The 22,112-nt window shown below is 35.2% G+C and overlaps 1 protein-coding gene across 2 annotated transcripts in view; it reads left to right on the forward strand.

The window, feature by feature from the left end:
• Positions 1–4,282: 4,282 nt before the first annotated feature.
• The window catches only part of LOC107694300 (ankyrin repeat and BTB/POZ domain-containing protein BTBD11-A), a 142,288-nt gene continuing 124,458 nt past the window's right edge, over positions 4,283–22,112 (forward strand). For both annotated transcript variants that reach the window (XM_016493964.1, XM_016493965.1), the window contains exon 1: positions 4,283–5,409. In XM_016493964.1, coding sequence (XP_016349450.1) covers positions 4,542–5,409 — 868 coding nt within the window. In that variant the 5' untranslated portion in view covers positions 4,283–4,541. The remainder of the gene's footprint in view (positions 5,410–22,112) is intronic.

Here is a 22,112-nt window from a genome sequence, read left to right on the forward strand (position 1 = left end):
ACCTAGTTGATTGCGCACATGAAATAGCGCGTTTTGTTTGGTCAAGCCCTAGTGTGACGTACTTGATCCTCAGTCACGTACCTTTGGTGTGATTAACTAACACTAGGCTTGTTTGAGATGCGCCTCGCCTGAAATGTAGGTGAGAGTAGGCAGCTGCAGTGAGGGGAGTATGGCGAGTGATTCGTGACTTTTCTAAGCTAAGCAGGAGAAGGAGAAGGAGAAGGAGCAGTCTACCCTTCCGTCGCCGCCAGTCCGTGTAGATTTTTGAATGGGATTGTTTATTGTTTATACATTTATTAATGTATTTTAATAGTGTTGATCAGTGGCACAGACTAAATACTGGGTGTTTCAGAAGCCCGCGAACGTGTGACAGCGGCACGACCTGCGGAGATCTTGACTTTGTTTAATTTTCGCGCATTTCAAACAAGAATGATTATCACGTCTAAGGCTGGAATTATGGCACATTGTAACGCTGGGTTGTGTTTAGCACGCAGCTGTTGGCATTTAGCAAGCACAGAGGGGGGGCGCATTAGGTGAGCAAGCTAGTGAAACGTTGCACGCGCAAAAGAGAAGGTCTGCACACATCCAAAAACGTATTTTAAATGCTAAATTGATTTCCGTGCGCTCGAAAGACTTTTTTCTTTGCGAAACGAACATTTTCTCCACAAACTCAGATCGCGCGTGTGCAAAATGCACTTTTGTGCGCTCAAAATATGATCTTTCGCGCGCAGAATTGTGGCAGAAATGTAAGCCCATACTGCAGTACCCGGATGGGCACATGAGCAGCTACATGAGCAAGCTCGGCTCGCATCAGCGCGATGTGTTTTTCATGAAGCGAGATGGTGTTGAGACGTGCTGTTAAAATCGCAGTTTTTTTTTTACAAGAAATGTCCGCAGACGGCTTTTTTGGGCTTTCTTAACACAATAACGACATCAGTGATCTGCATGAATGCTATTCTGGTCATATTTCGTACATCTCTGTTAGATCATTTTTAAGCAAAATTGCATTTTGTTTACTATGCAGTTGTTGATTATTCTAGCTATTTAATATAACAGATATTTGCTTATACTGCAAAAGACAAAATAATAATGATCCTGTAAATATGCTTAAACCAGTACCATGTATTGTCGTATCAAGCATCAATGACTCTTTGCCCCTGGTTTGTTTACAGCCCACAGTCATGGGGGGAAAAGCCACCACATATTGTAGGGTCCCAGCATACTCTGCACATTTGAGTTTTGATGCTCCAGCTTTGTCACCAGGGACAATTAAGGTGGTGGTTCTCAACCCCTGCTGCGCTGCACATTTTGTTTTTCTAATTTAACGCACCTGATTCACATCATCAGCTCATTAGAAGGGAGCTCCATGAACTGAACCGAGTGTGTCAGATATGAGAGACATACAAAATGTGCAGAGCAGTGGGTCACAAGGAGTTGAGAACCGCTGAATTAAGGGATGCATTCACACCTATCAAAAGCAGCCACTAGACACATATTGTGAACCAAGGATGTGTGCAATTTTGAACAAGATCATTTGTATAATTTCAGTCATTTTGCATTTTAGTGTATGATATGCAACTTTTTTTTTGCAAGGGCTGTTTAAGCTTTGAGCACAGCTGTATTTAAAGAGTATTATTTGTTGATCATTAGTAAAGAAATACATATGCGCATTTTCCAACATTTCTTTCAGTTCAGACCTGCATCAGTGGATAAGCTTTGATGTCCTTGATGTGTTTGATAGAAGAGCATAGGTAAGAGAAGCATAAAATCAGAAGAGCACCTGTTATTAAAGGAATAGTTTACCCAAAAATTAAAATTTGCAGAAAATGTACTCGCTCCTGCAAGATGTAGTTTGTTTCTTCATTGGAACCGATTTGGAGAAATGTTGCATTACATCACTTGCTCACTAGTGAATCCTCTGCAGTGAATGGGTGCCGTCAGAATGAGAGTTCTGGAAGGCCTGAGGGTAAATACATTTCCAGCAAGTTTTTATTTTTGGGTGAACTATTCCTCCGTTTAATCTCATTTTAACTTGTCTGCATTCACACTGCCTATAATTCAGTATGTTATGAAATATTTGTTAAAAGCATTTACAAAGTTCATTTTGAACTCATTTTTTAACTGATCTGATTCAGAATAAATAATGGTCATATTATATAGTTAATGATGCTGAAAAGCAAATGATGAAAGCAAATAATTTGAAATCATTTTCAGTTACTGCCTCACCATTTGAACAAGAATGAGTTAGTTTTTCCACATTCCTAGATGTCAAGTATGAAAATGTCCAATCTATTTAAAATATAAATATCTATAAAATATCTCACCATCGTTTTTCTTTCTATGCAACATCATTTATGTATGCATGTTGCTGTTTCAGCAAAATGGTAGCTTGAAAAATGTCTAAATGTGTGAAGTTACTTATGCAATTCATCACTAACCATATAGCATGAACCATAGAATTTGTATATTAAACCTTCCAGAGGAGGAATGAATCTGGAGATCTAGACTTAATTACAGATTTCTTATTATACTTGTTCTTTTTGTCCTGATATAACCGTAATGGTCTCTGTGTATCCATAAGATGGAATTTTTATGTAAGTTATACATAGGCACCAAATATATTGTCGCCTTTGTGTTTCCAGGCAACAAGCAATCATGGAAGAACATGTGAAGGAGAAATCTCAATTAAGAAAGGCCAACCTCTGTATCCCAGCCTGCCGCTGCTGTGCACTAATTTATTCAAATGCACAGTGCATATATAAGGTAATTAATATAATATGGAGAATGGATGAAATGTGATTAAAAGCCTAATTGTTTTTATTATAGCTAAGACTGAATGCTAGTCAGATAAATCTGTGCCTTTAATAGTGTAAAACACTACAGAACTAATAGAATTAATTTATTTCTGTTGAAAATTTATATTTTATTGTACATTACTGATTTAATGAAAAGGAAATTAGATAAGGATCAGATAAGATTTTAATAAGAATATTAGACTGTTACATTTGATGCAACGGAGACTCAATGTAGATTTTAATACAGAAAGCACTTTTTTGATAATGACTAAACTGTGCAAGGCCTTTTTTGTAATAAGCTATATATATATAATAAGCAAAATATCTTTATGTGTAAAAAGGTAATAATGGTCATAAACAGGAAGTTTTTTTTTTTTTTTTTTTGCTGTGAACACTGAACCGTCAAGTGGAAATCACAGGTTCTGTTATACAATCTTACTGTCAAATTATTTTGCCCCAATATTCACAAGCCCTGCTAAATGTATTCCATCTACCATCTTTAGCGTATGTATGTACATCTAGTGTTTTGTATAATATTTAGTAATTTTCTCGATGAGTTGTGGTATTATTTTCTGTGTTTGTTCTGTCACAAATCTAAGAGGAATATCAAGTACAGAATAAAGGCTATTACTCGATATCACCTATAGAGGGCACCAAATACGCAAGAATTCTCCATCAATGCACCAAACGTCGCTTTCTATGCGTATTAATAATGAACTTGATAAGGAGACAGACTGCGAGGCTTCTCACGTCAAAACAATTAGTTTCTTTTCATGCCAGAAAACTTGCATAATTAAACACACAAAGTCTTTGGACGTTTTTAAATCCGTTCTCGTATATCGTGCGTGTTCCATTCCAGAACTTTTTGACAATTCTGAAGTAATTTTAGACGGATAGAGACAGATGAAAGGTGCAGAAGCTGTGCAAGCGATTGCTTTCATCTACAAATTTCAGAATCATCGCGTAAACATCCTCCGGCTAAAAAGAAGCATGTCGAGTTGGTAAGAGAGAAGAGTGTTTAAAAGATATTATGAGGTAGGCCTGTATCTTGTTCCATATATATATATATATATATCATATAAATAATTATTACTAATACTGACATCATTGATCATTTTATAATATTCTAACAAGATGTAAATAATTAATAAATATTAATATGTATTTAATTATTATTTTTACATATATGCAGATACTGCTAAATATATTTTTCATCAAAATCTGCAATTTGCTTATATATGTGATGCCTTGTTTAGCTATACATATTTATATAATAGTTTTAATATTTGAAGACGCTATTAGTTTGAGACTAAAAAAAGGCACCCATGCACCTTTGGAGCCTGTTGAATTGATCATAAGTTATTTTCTATTTGCATAGACCCTCCCTCCTTGGGAGTGATTTATATACATAGCCCCTCCTCATATGAGTGGTTTATTTGCATAGCTCCTCCCCAGATGATGGGTTTTGCAGTGAATGATGCAGTGGTTGATGAAGGCGTTCTGAGCTCTCGAATTACGCACGCAAAGTTGGGATCACAGGCGCGCGTTGGAGATATTTTTTTTTTCTGGTAACTTACCAAAACACTAAACGAATTGTTACTGCGCGCGCTTGTAGATTTGTGTTTGCGCGTGAAATTAGGTGACAATACATTCATCTACTGCTCCGAGCACAGGGCGCGCCACAGGAACGCGCTTTGGTCTTTCTTTAAAATATCAGGCATAAGCCTAGCATTATGAGGTGCAGCCATGGCAGGCAAGGGTAAGACAGCTGCGAGGACGCTGGAGGATTTAACGCTCGATTCCGGTTATGGTGGAGCGGCGGATTCCTTCAGGTCGTCCAGCGTGTCGCTCTGTTGCTCGGACACGCATCTGTCGTATGCGCATGGGGGCAACTGCTGGCATCTGACTGAATCCATGCACAGCAGACACAACAGTTTGGACACAGTCAACACCGTCCTGGCGGAAGACACGGAGATCCTGGAGTGCTCGGGCCAGTGCGCCAAATTGCCCGAGCTGGAGGAGGACGTGCCGTGGAGTCTTGGAGAGGTGGAAGGCGCGCTGCGCAAAGACGAGGAGCTGTGCATAGGGAACGCGTCGCGGGAGATCCTAGCCAAACTCTCCGCGCTGGTCAGCCGCGCGCTGGTGAGGATCGCCCGGGAGGCGCAGCGCCTGAGTCTGCGTTACGCCAGATGCACCAAGCACGAGATCCAGAGCGCCATCAAGATGGTCCTCTCGTGGACCATCTCCGTGAACTGCATCACTGCGGCGCTCAGCGCGCTGTCGCTTTACAACATGAGCACGGGCGATAAGTTCAGCCGGGGCAAGTCAGCCAGGTGCGGACTCGTCTTCTCCGTAGGGAAGTTCTTCAGGTGGATGGTGGATAGCCGGGTGGCCCTGCGCATCCACGAGCACGCGGCGATCTACCTGAGCGCCTGTATTGAGAGCCTGTTCCGAGAGGTGTTCAGTCGGGTACAGAGGAGCGCGCTGGTGGAGAAGGAGAACGGAGTGCCAAAGTTTTCCGTGGAGTCCCTGGAACAGGCCATAAATAACGATTCGGAGCTGTGGGGTCTTTTGCAGCCGTATCAGCACCTCATTTGTGGCAAGAACGCAAGCGGTAAATGTTTACTTATTTATTTGCGCACTTTTTAGGGTTACACAGTATAATTACACAAGTACTGAGAAATATGAATTAACTACGTGTACTTACTACAGGGTTGTTCAGGGTCACACTTAATATTTAAAATGCGCTCTTTACCAATTTAACCAACTCGTGCACTTTTTGTCATTGATTCCTGCTGGTTTTATGATACAATTACGTTGAAACGCACCGGAACTCAGTCACAAAACTATTTTGAGGTCAGTCAACCAATCTGCCTACTTACCACCTACCTACCTTCTTTTTTGATAACACAATTGAAAGGGTGTTTCATAGTAGTTGCCAGCATACTTAAAATGCAGGTTCTTTACCAGCATCTATAGTTCCATGAAGAACATCCATGGAACCTTTCCATTGCACAAAAGGTTCTATAAGGTTGTAAATGATATACTAAGAACTGTTCAGCGAAAGATTCTTTGTGCAACCCAGAGCTGTTCTTCTATGGCATCACTGTGAAAACCTCCTTTTGGAATCTTTATTTTTAAGGGTATAATCAGATCCCTGCACCTCCTTGGTTGGTAATATTGTGTATGATCCCAGCTTCATAAATGACGTCTGCTTCTCTGCAGCACTGCTGACTTATTTATTTCTCTGGGAGATAAATAACTTCTGTGGGAGGACATGAGTGAGTCCCAGCAGGATGTTTGTTTTCAGACTTCTGATTCATTTAGACATTGTAACAGGTGCAAACACAACAGGAAGAACGTCACACTGTGTGCCGCAGTATTCCCTCCACCTGTTGAAACAACCTCGATTTTGGTTTCTGCCATGTGGGGCTTATTTTGATGGCATAATCGAGTAGCCTTATTAGTAACATTTAAGGTTATTATCCATTTCTGAATGTGATTAACAACCACACAGTGAGCGATCAGTTTGGGCTAGGTCATTTTTATGGTTGAGTGAGATTCCAGCGAGCCATAAAAATTCTTACAATAAAATTCCACTGTTTGCTATTTGTGACACAGCTCTAGGAGTTGACACACTTTGCATTATCGAAGGCATGCCTGTGCTTTCTCTGGAAGTCTGATGTGATGGATGATTGGAGAGTAAACCGAAAGATCTACTGAACAGAGCTGCATATCCATCTTCACATTAACATCTGTTCTGGCCACCTTTTAAACACCCCTTTTACACTTAGTAGAGCAGGTAACATGATGTTATGCCCATTAGGGCAGATGTCAGGATTTTCTTTGTTTATGCTAATGCTTTTCAGCTGCAGAAAATTGATATTTTTTACTCACTGTCGTGTTATTCCAAACCCGTATAACTTTATTTTATCTGCAGAACACAAAAGAAGAAATTTTGGAGAATTTAACAGTTGCTCTTTTTCATGCAGTTACAGTGAATGGAGATTGAAGGTTTTAAGATTCAGAAAGTGGTCGGTATATGAGTTCAAAAGTGAGAGTAAGGACTTACTCCTTAAAAAAAAATATTAAGCCCAACTGTTTTCAACATTGATGATGATAAAAGTTTTTTTGAGCACCATATCAGCATATTAGAATGATCACGTGACACTGAAAACTGAAGTTATGATGCCTAAATTCGGAATGTAATATTTCACAATATTACCATTTTACTGTTTTTTGTTTGTTTGTTTGTTTTTTAATCAAACAAATGCACCCTTGGTGAGTATTAAATAAAAAAATTAAAAGAACATTAAAACAAAATTGCACCACAAACTTTTGAACAATATTGTATTTTAATTAATTGTATTAAAATTAATTTAATTTTAAGTTTTTTGCTTTCATTCATTTACTTATTTGTTTATTTATGGTGGAAAAATGATTACAAATACGTTGCTTTTACATCCTTTTAGATGCTTGAAAGCTCCGGTTTCCATTTATTGTAAGTGAAGAATGTACAGACTACTCTTTTCCATACAAATTTCACTTTTTCTATGCCTTGCAAGATAGTCATATGGTTTTATAACAACATGAGGAAGAGTAAATGATGACAGAATTTTACATTTTGGAGTAATTTGTTCCTTTAATAGATTTTGAATTTATCCTTGATGGAAGGCCACCATTTATATTGCAAAAATTATAATGAAAAATTATGTGATCCTAAAAGTGTTTTGTTCCATGTCTCGTTTTTTTTTTTTTTGCTCCTGCCATCTTTCCAATGCTGAGATTTTGTCAGATTTTCTGCAAGGCCTCTTGTGCTTTTTGCAATGTCACAATGGCCTTAGAAGGTTCAGTTTTGGAGTAAATTGGTGTTGCTCTTAGGAGCTTTCAGAATACAGCTATGATTGCACCAATGGTTGGTGATCAGCTCCTATATACCGACCTTATACTAAACTAAAAGTAAGACAACCCTTTTTTATGAGCATGTCCACGCGCGTTATGCATTGCTGATTTGTTGATTGATTGATACAGTATCTCACAGAAGTGAGTACACCCCTCACATTTTTGTAAATATTTTATTATATCTTTTCATGTGACAACACTGAAGAAATGACACTTTGCTACAATGTAAAGTAGTGAGTGTACAGCTTGTATAACAGTGTAAATAAAATGTGAGGGGTGTACTCACTTCTGTGAGATACTGTATATGCGGGCTTCTCCTCTATGATTATCTAATTTTCTCCCTTTACCCTCGTTCTTTCCATGCCCAGCTCCCCGCTTGTCTCGAATACATGAATGGCTGTCCAACAGTGTATAGTTACTTGAATAGTGGTTATGGTCAATTTTCCGTGGCCCACCCAGCAGGGTTGATTATCGACAGACATAACTGACAGACCATTTACAGGAATAATGCGCTCTCACTGCAAGAAAGGAGGAGAACAAAGAAACCAAGTTAAAGCAAAAGATGTGGAGGGACAAATTGAAAAGATAACATTGTCGGAATTTGGTGGAGAGAGATGATAAAGGTGAATAAAATGATACTGAAAGAGCAATGACATGAGACAGTGAAATGAGAAAGTTGGAAGAAAATTAGCGTGAAGACACCAATATTAGGATAAAAGAGCAAGAAGGACTGTTGATAAGGTTTTGTGTCTTATGTAGGAGGTGGAAATCCAAAAGGGCCACAAAAGTGTGAGTCCCAGATAAGCCAAGAAAATGTAATTTTAGTTTTTGATATGAAGGGGTTTTGTTGCCTCCCGCAAAATATTGCATCTCTTCAATTTCGTTCGGTGCACAAGCTGTCCCTCCACGTCTCTTATTGATTAGCTAATGTCGCTCCTCGATTTTGGTGTAATTTGTTTTTCATGAGGTGCTGACAGCAGTCGTTTCACTTGTTACTTGTCAAGCACATATATAGGGCTACACGTCAGTCAGGAAATCTTTTCCCTTAGACGCCTGAATGTGCTTGTGAAATGGTGCTTTGGGGTGTTTTGAACTCCATACCAATGCAACAGATGGTCAGCTGGCTCGAATCAAGCTTTGATGTATCATGTTGGATGTATGGCAGATTTAGGACAGACAGAGCAATACAATAATAGTCAACTATGATGTATGTTTTGGTGATTTAAAATGCAGTTAAGAACAGCCGGAGGTCCAACTTACTTTACTGAAGTGTTGCCTCTTCCTTGACGCATTTCCAAAATCTATTAACAACAGTTCTGTTATATATATTGGGAAGATTTTTGAAAGAAGTGTCTAGTGCTCACTGAGGCTGTATTTATATGATCAAAAATACAGTAGAAAAATTTATACTGTGAAATATTACAATTTAAAAAAATTATATTTCTGTATATTTAAAATTTTATTTATTCTTGTGATGTCAAAGCTGAATTTTCAGCATCATTACTCCAGTCTTCAGTGTCACATGATCCTTCAGAAATCATCGTATGCTAATTTGGTGCTCAAGAAACATATCTTATTATCATGCTGAAAACAGTTGTGCTGATTAATATTTTTTGTGGAAACCATGGTATGTTTGTTTTTCTGGAGTTACAGGATTTAATGATAATATCTTTTCTGACTAGATTGTAAACTGATGCTTGAGATCCAGATCAGTCTTAAACAAGTTATTCAAACCGGTTTTGTGAATCAGATCTACTGATTGATTGAAAAGACTGAAAAGAATGATTCTTTGAAATAAGTCAGCTTTTGTAGCACCCTATGAAATCCAGTTGCAAATTTAAAAATACCAAATGAACATATTATACAATTTTTATAATACTTTCCCAAATTCTGCATTTTCCTGGATTCCGTTTTAATGGTATAATTAAATTTTAATAATCAAAAAACATGTCTAACCTACAAAAAAGTCATATGGGTTTGCAACAACATGAGACTAAGTAAATTATAACAATTTTTGATTTGTGTGAACTGTACCTTTTTGTTGCTGTGAAACAGCAAACTGAGACACCAAAGCTTCTGTTAGTCACGATTAGTCTGTATCTCACATCATTCCCCACACACTCTTCTGATTGAGCTTGACCTTGTCTTAATGTCAAAATTGTTATTTCCAATTTAGACAATCCCTGATTTGCAGATATCAGGCCCTGCCATGTAGTTCTCTTAGTTACATATTGGTTTGCGTTTTAATCGGCTGCGGGTTACTTTTTTGTTAGGTTTCAGTTAGTAAAAGCTGACATCTGCTATGTGATGTATTGATGGGGTCTGCTTAGTCAGTGTACATCGTGTGCTGCCCCCTGACCTCTCTGAAGGATTAGACTGTAGGAATGCTGCTCCAGCAGGTGGCTGATGACTATATTCTGAGCCCACGCTGAGCTCAGGCCAACGGTGGAACACACTGTCAGCCATGATTCTCTACAACACTCCTCTTCATGAGGGTTGCAGCATGGACAGCTCGCAGCCAGATTTCTCCCACTCCACACCAGCCTGTGGGGAGCGTTTAACTCATAAATCATTGATACCCCTTGATTTATGACGCACCGTTTCTGGTCGATAAATTGATAATTGTTTTCATGTTATGTCTGGATAGCCAATATGTGACAGATATTAAAAGTCCACACTTTAAAATAAATGAAAAATGAAACATTAAAGTCAAATGTTTTAAGTACCCTAAAAATCACAATACTATAAAGTACATAATGGATGTTCATTAGAGAATCTGCAACCACACTGTAAAAAATGATTGTGATTTTAACAGTAAAAGACTAAAAATGCCACAGTAAAAACCTGTTAACTGGTTAACAGTAAAATACTATATTCGGTAAATAAATGTAATTACATTTAATGTAATTTTATAGTAAAATACTGTTAAAAATACGGTTTTTGGAAGTGAAAAAGAAAAAGTCATTGTATAATTTACAGTGAAAAACCGTAAATTGACACTCCCAGAATTCCCTGCATGACACTTCATATTTGATGTTTTTTTGTTGAAATAACATGTTTCTTCTTAGTTTTTTCTTATTAGTTGTGTACATTAGCATTTAATCTTACATCTAATGTTGTTAAATGAATGTTTATTGCATTATTTCAGTATCATGTGTGTCACCATGATGGGGTTTAGTGTTTGTGTGAATGACACTGTGCACCTTCTATATAAAAGTATTGCTCTCCTTAGCTCGTAGAAAAGCTGTTTGTGATGAGCTTTGGTCCATCATGTGACTTTCTCATCACCAGCAGTTTTTGGTGGTTATCAGTGCATTACAATGGTTCAAAACAGATATTAACACTTCAGTATGTTGGTTTATTGACATTACATCAGTTAATGAAATACGGTATTTTATTGTGAATTTAAGTTAAGTCTGTAAAACCTAAAATGTTGCTACCATATTTTTTACGGTGAAGTTCTGGCAACCACAGCTGCCGGTATTTTACCATAAATGTCACTTTTTTTTTACAGTGCAGCTACGTGCTCCCAAAGGCACTGCAGATCACGTTTGCATGCTACAGTTCTTGTTTTCTGCAGTCACGTTTCAGTCTCTATGCCAGTGGAGCATGTAGCTGGTTGCAGATTCTCCATATTGACATGTAAAATTATTTTGTTAAATCCAATCTATTTGAAGTTTGCCACTGCAAGCTGTAGGAACACTGATTTCCAAAGGACGCTTTCATGGTAGACTGAGTTCTTGTGTCCTTGACTGCCTTTTGACATTAAAGTCCCGTAATCCTTTCAGATGTGTTGATGCATTCTACATCATCAGAAGTTGCATGCGTTCTTTCCATGAGCAACAAAAGCCTTGAGCTGTCGCAGTGTTTGTTTGTTTCTTTTCTATTCTTTCTATAGACATGAGGAGTGTTTGTAATGTGGACTACTTTGAGTAATGTCCTGAGGATTCTCTGCAGCACTGACGTGTGTTTGAGATGAGAAGAGGAAGTTAAATGTGTTTATATTGTTAAATTTTGTTTAAAGACCCAATGAATTCAGTTTACTTCCTGATGTAGATACATTTCCTGTAGAATCATGTATTGGTATGCATTGAAATTGAAAATATTTCTCTTGATTTTTATGGATATAACATTTAAGTGTGGGTCGGGAAAAAAAACAATAAATTAATGCAAAGTAAACATTTTCCTGATTTAGTATTTAAATAATTTGCTTCAGGTTCAATATATTGTAACAATATAAATCCAGTTATTTAATTTAGTAAATAACATATTTTTGAATCAGACAGATTTCTCTTACAGTATAAATGGGTCTTTATATATATATAAAAAAATACAGCTGCTATTATATTTTTTTGAGGAGCAGGGGTCCAGTTTATATATATATATATATATATATATATTTATATATGGGTGTTTCTGCAACTACGGGCACTTTTAAGTCCCAGCAGTGAAATTTTAGATTTATGTAAAAATTTGTCATATGATGCTTTAAAAATATATTCACAGTGTCATTACACACCTTGACAAAAATATAATCAATGATTAATGTGATTTAATATAAAATATAAATACAATATAACACTAACATAAGAAAAACAGAAAATGAAATAATGCAATATAATACAGATGTAGATATATAGAGAAAAGCATATATAAAACATATAATTGTTTTAATGAATGTATATGCGTGTATATATATATATATATATATATATGTGTGTGTGTGTGTGTGTGTGTGTGTGTGTGTCCTCAAAGCTAATAGACATTGGCTTCATAGCACAAAACTTTTATTTTGATTTTACAGTCTTTAATATCAGCAGTCAATAATCTTAAGGAATTTCGGATGGAATAAGATATTACGTGACATAGTAGAAACGAGACGCATTTGCCATTTACAAAATAGTTTATTTCCATTGAAACAGTGGTTTAATGTTTCATATAATCTTTAAAACATGCCCAGAAGTTCTGCAGGCCCCATGCACCATTTATTTTACATTCCTCTAAGCTTTGCATTATTCAGATGACTGTTACAGTTTTGCCTTCATTTTCAATCTCTGATTCGGCGAAGTGAATTCCATTAAAACAGACTTTGACAGAGGTGCCATTAGTAAGACGTCGCTCTGTGGGAAGTAAATGAATGACTTTGTTGTCATAAGCTGCATATTAAAGCATCGGGCATCTCTGTGGCCTCGTCTTAAACATCCTCGAGCTGGGGTTATTTCAGGCTCTGCACTGGATGAACCCCAAAGGCTGTGTGTATACACAGGCACACGGTGAAACATTTTTTTTTATTCTTGGGTTTCACATCTGCCTAAAATAGAAATCTTTTTACGTTAAACTTGGATGTATGGCTAGGATGTTTGGTTTTGATTCTTTATCACTGTCAGATTCCATCTCATCCATATGTGCTAATGAGTGTTTCCTGCATTCCTCTTATGAATCTTTCCATCCATATTTTCTGTGTCACTATTGCTGTTGTAATTCAGCAAACATGTCCCCACTTCACTTTTGATGCAATGCACAGGCGTTTTCTGCTTCCTTAAAGGGATAGTTTACCCAAAAATGAAAATAATGTCATCATTTACTCACCTTCATGTCATTGCAAAGCCTTGTGACTTTCAGTCTTTTGTGGAACACACACAAACAACATTGACTTGCATTGTATGGACCAAAATTCTTCTTTTGTGTTCCACGGAAGAAAGGAAATCATAAAATTTTGAAACGACATGAGGGTGGGTAATTTGTAACTGAATTTTTCTTTTTTGGTGAACTATGACTTTAAGGCAGTCTGTGTGTACTACAAGGTGTAATTTGTTAGTGTTAACTGTGAATATTCTTTGTGAATGTGTAAGTAGTCACGTTTGACTAAATGTGATATGAGCCGGGCAAGCCAAAAGATAGAATTGTGTAATGCCTCAGTAATACATGAGTTTTTCAATTTGTTTGGCTTGATTCTTGTGTTCAGATGGGATGGATTAAGGCATTCAGGTCAACATAATGAATTCTGGGTTGTGTTCGGAAGAGCAGTGATTTTTCCTTTGAACAGGGTTTGAAAGCAGGATGCTATTGATTAGTGGAGAGCTTTTCCACCACTGATTTATTTATTTATTTATTTTTTTGGTGGAAAGGCAGGAAACAGGCGGTATTTTTAACTCCAACAACACATTGTTCTTAGACTGCTGTTTTGTTTTTACATTTAAAAAACAAAATCAGACAAGAAAATCTTGAGAAATTTTAAATATTTAGTTGTATTTGGAGTATTAGGTTTTGTAATAATTGCTTTTAGAATATTTCTTATAATTTTGCTGATGAGTCATTCTCGTAATTTCCTCTAACGGTGATTGTGAATCACAGCATTACAGCCTGGAGCTGTTTGACATGATGGCCATCTGGAATGACAAGGAAAAATTATATCAAAAGTGCATTGGATTGCTCAGTTGTGTTCGTTGTATTGCATTGAAATGCTTTCAGGAACAGTATATTAAAGTATTTGGGTTAGGGCTGTCAATTAAATTGAATTGCATGATATTGTGATTAATCATACTTAATCACATGTCAGTTGTTGTTGAAAAAGTGCCCAAATGAGATCATTCAAAGACAATATGTCACTGTGGCAGATTAAAACACTGAATAGTAGTTAGGGTTGGGCGATATGGCCAAAAAATTTAAATGATCACTATAACATTTTTTCATATCAGTCGATATCGATAATTATCACGATGATATCAGATCTTTATTTCTTTCAAGTTTAAAGGCATATTTTTGCTCCTTAGTGAAAGTTGTGGAAATCAGACCGTTTGTGGTTTTACACTATACTCTTTATGGTCAGAATATGACAAACACTTCACGTTTTTGAATTCTTTACACTTTTCCAGTCATTTTTCCTTAACAAAAGAAATACCTTAATAGAAAATTAATTTCTTAATTTCTGCATCTTCTAATGAGTGATATTGTTTCAAATCATGAAACAGGTTTGTGTTGCCTGACTTTGACGCGTATCTTCAGCAAAGTTTGCGGTGTAGGCTGCAATATTAATAATAATATAATATATAGATATTTTTTGTCTTATGGAAATGCACATTTGACAGTAGCTTGAGTTGACAGTAGTAGCAGCATGAGATAGGATGCAGATGTAAATTTATGTTCATTATCAAAAGCAGCAAATAATGTAACAACCTCATTTTTATATGGTGAAATTTAATTATTCTGACTGTTTATTAAAATTACCATTGATCTTCCATAGTAGCATACATTTTGATCATGATAACCACAGTTAAAACTACACATACAGCACCTCAATACCATGGTAAAAATGAAACTAAATGGTTTATTTGTATGAAAAACAGTAGTCAAAATACATTTAGTTTAAATGCACAAAAGCTATAGCTTAATCACAAAATATACTGTATTCCATTACTCCTTTAATACATTTAATACATGTCTACATTAATAATATAATACAATTCAATGAATATCCCACATTTCTGCCACAACACCACGGTGCGGTTAGTGTTACTAAATCCATGGTAAATAAATGATGGTGATTTGTAGATTGAAAAGCTTTCTTACTGTATCGTTGCGCACAGTATTTCTCCTGTTTGTCAATGCTGTTTCATCCGGCTTTAAACTAGTTTAAATCACTCAGACATTTGTGTTGAAAACAAGAGCTCCACACTGGATCTCACAGTGCTGTTTAGTGGTCACGTGAGCGAGACTCATCAGCGAGTAAATGCATCTGCTCTAGTGAGCTCGCGCTGCGCAGCTGTTTGAACATTGAGTCGAGTGGATAAATGCTCCATGTATATCGAACATTTATCGAACTCTTATCATTTTATCGAGGAAAATTCTCTAGCAATAATTATCGTTATCGCTTTATCGCCCAGCCCTAATAGTAATACAAAAAGTGACTTTAGAATATGTCATTTGTTTTATTTCTGCCTACAGTCCACATTCTGTTGAATTCAATCTGTCCGAAGTCACATCCAGAAATCTTTTGCAGTCATTTAATCGTGCGTTCTCAATAAACGCACGTGTGGTGGTGAATTTTGTGATTCAAGTGTCTCTTGCTCTGGTGGCATCAGTGTCTGTGTTGTATACCGTGTCTGCCCTTTTGTCAAACTCATAAAGTTGTAATTAACAGTTTTCAAAAGGCCTCCCATTCTTTTTCTCAGAGCCCTACTAATTACTGTTTTGCTGGCAGCCCCTGGAGAGAAGGGGAGAGTCCACAGAAACTGGCAAAATAATATAGCGTCTTTCATTCGACAGAAGCCAGAAGGAAACAAACAATTAGGCTGACTTGGCGAGATGAAGGTGGGTGGCAGAGGGGTTTGTGGGTGCACTGACAGCAAAAACAACTGTATGTTCATCTCCTTCAGGGCTGAAGGATCATATGGTTGAGAAGAATTGATGGGGACAAAGGGATTTAGAGTTGTGATTGGGAAATGACCTGAGTTGGACTCAAGTTTGGGGTTTAAAACCACAACATGTTAGAGCATGAAGCCACAACAAGAGATTTACACATGTACTGACTGTTGTGGATATGCCATTATATTCGAGTAAATGTGTTACCAGTGTATGTATGGATTTACTATACTGTAATTAAACATGCATTTTAGTTTTAATTGCAAATATTTTAATTGTTTTATAGTAAATAAACAGAATATATGCATAAATTTGGTAATACATAATACATTTGAAATAAATGTATTTTATATATTATATAATGAATGTACAAAAGTAGTTACAAATAAATAATAAAATAAATGTACTTTTATCTTTTTAGTTATTTTAATTATTTATATCATTTTATTTATTTATTTTATCTTAATTGCCCAAATTTAGTTTTTATAGTAAATAAATTGATTGATTATTATATTGGAGATTTCATTTCAGCATATATTGTATAATGAATGCACAAAAGTAGTTAAAGATTAAGTAATTAAATATGCTGTTTTTTTAAAATAATTTTTTTACTTATTTGCTTATTTAGGTTTATATGTATTTATGTAATATTTGCTTTTTAATTTCACTTTTTTTTGTTTTTATAGTAAATAAATTGAATATACACAAATTCAGTAACAAATATATAGGATATTTCATTTAACTTTTTATTATATAATGAATGCATAAAATAAATAAAAATGTTATATATTTTGTTTTTAGTTATTTGCTAATTTAGTTTTATATATGTATTTACTGTATAATGTCATTTTTGCATTTTAATTGCACATATTTTTATAGTAAATATATAACTAGAATATGCACAAATTCAGTAATACATATTATATATTGTTTATTGTTATTTTTTGTTGTTATACTAAAGTAAATAGACATGTATACATACATTTGGTAATACATATTGGAAATTTCATTTCATTATATATTATATGAATGCACAAAAGTAGTTAAAAATAAACAGATAAATATATTTATATATATATATATATTTGTTTGTTTGTTTCTACTTTTGTGCATTTATCTGGTTGCACCTACTCAGGCTCTAGGGAGCCAACACCCTTATGCCCTGAGGGTTGACAGGTCTGGACTTGTGGTTAACTGATGTGGTGTGGTGGGAATGGGAACTGAAATAAACCACTGCAGGTCATCTCTAGGTTTCTCATCTCTCGTCTCATCACATACAGTAATCAGCTGGCACACGCATGCATATGCTATCAGCGTGCTGCCCGCTCTCACCATCACATGCAGACGTATACACACACTGTCATACTGCACAGTCACACACACTCATCGGTAATACTCACACACCCACATGCAGGATGCTTGCAGTTACTGCTGCTCGCCACACCCTGTGCCTGCCATAGCAACAGAAACCAGTCTTACGGCTTTGCTCTTTCTACAAATGCATCCTCATTTTTACTCTCTATGGGAAAACATCTTTCTTTATCTGTTTTTTTCCCCTCACCCACACCAGAAGCTCCCCATGTTTACCATCAATCTGTCTTTGTTTCCCCTGGGGCTGCCTGATACGACAGCCCATAGAGAGTTAATTTTTTTCCTTCTGCCACAGAAACATAAATGCAAGATCAGCAGGGGCGTGTAGTCTGTGGCTGTTCACAGCCTGGCATTGATGGGCCGGGGATTTGAGAGTCTTAACCTCTGGTGTCCTCACCTAATACCAACTCCCACAATGCAATTTACCATCCCGCCCGCCTCAGAGTGAGATGCTCTTGTGAGAATTGCCCTGAGAGCACTTGGAAGAGAGATTCATGTTTTGGTAGTCTTTCATTTCACTTTCAAGATGCTTTAACATCTCACCTTGTGCACACTGTGTTATTACTTTATTTTGCCCAAAAGCTAAGGTATCAGGAAGACCGGGGCTAGTTGTCACAATTTATAGTCCAGTGAATGTTTCTTAGGCTAAGTATACAGAGCGAAACTTGACTAAAAAAGATTTAAAAAAAAAATATTGAACATCTTTCTTTGTTAAACAAATTTGCAATTGGTTTTTGGGCATGTTGTCACAAAAGGTTAATGTAATTTGTCACAATGGGATCCTGACATTTAAATAGCTGTTATGATATTGTAAATATATTGTAAATAATGAATTGATAACATTTTAAAACACATGGAAATTAAAAAAAAGTGACAGCCCGACCTGACCTTAAAATTATTATTATTATTATTAACACTATTATTATTACTATTATATTTACTTTTACTTTTGAAATTTAATTGAATTCAGATTTCAGAATTCTAATTTCAGAGATTATCTATATAAAGAAAATATTACTAGAGAAAATACATTTGTGTAATTGGAGGTTATTATAGTTAAATAAAACTAAAACCATTAAAAACAATTAAAAAAAAAGTGACAGCCCGACCTGACCTTAAAATTATTATTATTATTATTAACACTATTATTATTACTATATTTACTTTTACTTTTGAAATTTAATTGAATTCAGATTTCAGAATTCTAATTTCAGAGATTATCTATATAAAGAAAATATTACTAGAGAATATACATTTGTGTAATTGGAGGTTATTATAGTTAAATAAGACTAAAACCATTAAAAACATTACTTTTTTGTTCAGAATATTAACAAAAGCTATTATTAATGTTACTAAAGTAACTCTGAATTGGACTTTTCACTCAAAACCTTATAGTTACTGAGATAAGGCCCCAATTTCCCCTATGACAAATTCAATAGATCACCCTCAAACTGATGTTTCTTAAAGCTGCATAATATAGCCCCTCAAACACTCCGTTTTCTACTATTGAAAAATTCCTGAGCAGGATGATCAGTTGAACAATGTGAGGTGTGAAAAAAAATGTGAATCAGCAAAGCTGAGCTCCATCAAAAGCAGTACAAAAGTATTGTGTGAAGTATGAGCAGCTCGGCATTCTCTCTTTCACACACTGCATTTGTTTTCTCGCTTGCTTTATATCCATTTTCCTGCCTCCCTGGTCCTCTTCCACTCTTTTTTTCATACACCCACTCTCTCTGTTGCTAAGGGATCTTCACCTTGCATTATCCACTCTGGAAATCATTAACCAAACCATCGTTCTGTCTGCAGCATTGGCTTTTTGTTTATAAAAGCCATAATTCACAAATATATCAACATATCAAACATTCCAGCATTCACTGCCCATTTATCAACCCATCTTTTTCCCTGTACACTCTTAAAAATAAAGGTGCTTCACGATGCCATAGAAGAACCTTTTTGTCTAAATGGTTCCATAAAGAACCTTTAACATCTGAAGAACCTTTCTGTTTCACAAAAGGTTCTTTGTGGCGAAAGAAGGTTCTTCAGATTACAAAAACGCAAGAAAGAGATGGTTCTTCAAAGAACCTTTGACTGAATGGTTCTTTGTGGAACCAAAAATGGTTCTTCTATGGCATCGCTTGAAGAACCTTTTGAAGCACCTTTATTTTTAAGAGTGTATATGCCACTGCAGTAAAAATTCACTGCTTAGTATTACGAGAAACAGAGTGATGTGGGTTCAGATGAGAAAAGAAAAAAGCTCATTAAATGATAGCAGCACTGCACAAAATGTCATCATTAGGTCTTTCAGTTCTAATCTCTCCATTGCTGTGGGAATCACAGTCCAGCTGTTCTGACACCTTCCTTTGTTTCCTCATGTTCAGTCAGATGCCCAACTTGATTACCACTGCTCGACTGGAGAGGAACCTGCAAGCTAATGGTGTTTCTTTTGGGACTGTGGAGTGCTTCCTTTTCTTTTACACTTTTGGGTTACAATCTGCCAAAAATTCCATTGTTTTCATTTTTAATATATATAATATTATTTTATTTATGTGAAAAAAATAAATAAAAATAAATATATATATATATATATATAAATGGAAGAAAGAATTTAAGTTTTTATATAATTGTAATATATAAAATATTTAAATTAATTATATTGATTTATATAATTAATTTATAGAAATAGGTTTGAGTTATTATTATAATACATATTAATGTAAATAATAATAATAAAATTATATGCACTTCTGTTCAAAAGTTTTGGATCAGTAAGTTTTTTTTAATGTTTTTTAAAGAAGTCTCTTATGCACATCAAGGCTACATTTATTTGATCAAAAATACAGAGAACAATAATATTGTGAAATATTATTGCAATTTAAAATAACACTTTTCCATGTCAATATATTTTAAAATGTAATTTTTATTTTAAACAGCTTTTTGTCAAAACAAAAATGTAATAAAAAAATTCAGAATCTTTTGAAACCATATACACTACCGTTCAAAAGTCTGGGGTCATTACATTTTTTCTTTCTTTTTTTTGAGATAAACTAACACTTTTATTTAGCAATGATGTGTTAAATTGATAAAAAGTAATTGTAAAGGCTTATATTGTTAGAAAAGATTTTGAATAAATACTATTCCTTTAAATTTTTTATTCATCAAAGGATCCTGAAAAAGTGTCACATGTTCTAAAAAAACAAACAAAACAAATTGAATTAAGCACCACATCTGTTTCCAACACTGATAATAAATCAGCATATTAGAATGATTTCTGAAGGACCATGTGACACTGAAGACTGGAGTAATGGCTGATGAAAATTCTGCTTTGCATCACAGGAATAAATTATGTTTTAAACTATATTGAAATAGAAAACCATTATTTTAAATTGTTATATTTCACAATATTACTTTTTTCTGTATATTTGATCAAATAAATGCAGCCTTGATGAGCATTAGAGATAGAGATTTCTTTAAAAAAAACATTAAAAAAACCATGGAATATTTAAGAAAAAGAAAAAGCCTTATATAATTTATTTATGACATTGGGATGAACTCAAGAAATCTCTCACTTTTTTCTCCACATATTTTTGAGTCTGTGCTATTTTTTTTTTTGGAATATCTGAAATGAGCCACTGCATATGTGTGTAGCTTGGATGTAATATTGGCTTTGATGCAGATGCAGGGCTTGCCTTTTTGGCATGAGGGTGCAAGGTTCAGACATGGGATAAAACCTTTATCAAACAGCTTTAAAAATGAAATTGTTGAAAAATATTCAAAGTGCAAATGTTGTTAAATAAGATGACTATTCAAAATAAACTTTATCTACTTGACCATGGTTGCTTGGCAGCCATTGAAGCTATAACTATGATAATAAAAGACCAAATTTAATTTGTAGATGTGAAAATGTGTAACCTTTTAAAAGACTTTGTCAAGAAACCTGTGGACATGCATCTCTTATGTTAAAAACAATTGAGTGCGCATGAGAGGCGTTTAAATAAGCATGTGTTTGTGTGTGGCAATGCATTGGTTGTCCTCCTGCCAAATGTGTAGGACTTTGGTAGTCAACAGTATCATGTAAGCTCTTTCTGACTGGATTTGTGTATTCCAGCAGTGGGTTTGTTTGTAAATGTGTGAGCGTGCATATTAAGTGATTCATTGATGGCCTGTGAACAAAGAAAAGTCAGCTTTATGTCACTCATAACTGCGTATGATTCAGTTGCATCCGTATGCTCAATTACAGAATAGTACTTAACACTTGACAAGCTGATTGATGCTGTATTTCAGACATATTTTCATTGCTGTTATCTTCAAAGGAAGGCCCCGAGGAGGTGAGAAAGAACGGCTGAAAGAAATGTACAATTTATAATAAATTGTAATAATATAATAATAATAATATATGTTTTATATATTATAAAACATAGTAATACTGTGCCTGGGTTGGGTTTCAGCATTAAATATGATTTAAGATATGTTATAATGACATTGTGAACTTGTATTTACATGGTTGAGTTTTAGATTTCCGTTTTTCTTCTAGTCTCTGAGTCTGAACTATATGTGACCTTCTTACTTTCCTCATAATACAGGTGCATCTCAATAAATTAGAATGTCGTGGGAAAGTTCATTTATTTCAGTAATTCAACTCAAATTGTGAAACTCGTGTATTAAATAAATTCAATGCACACAGAC

The sequence above is a fragment of the Sinocyclocheilus anshuiensis genome, unplaced genomic scaffold (assembly GCF_001515605.1).
Source record: "Sinocyclocheilus anshuiensis isolate Anshui unplaced genomic scaffold, SAMN03320099.WGS_v1.1 scaffold1316, whole genome shotgun sequence".
In the NCBI taxonomy this organism is placed as follows: domain Eukaryota; kingdom Metazoa; phylum Chordata; class Actinopteri; order Cypriniformes; family Cyprinidae; genus Sinocyclocheilus; species Sinocyclocheilus anshuiensis.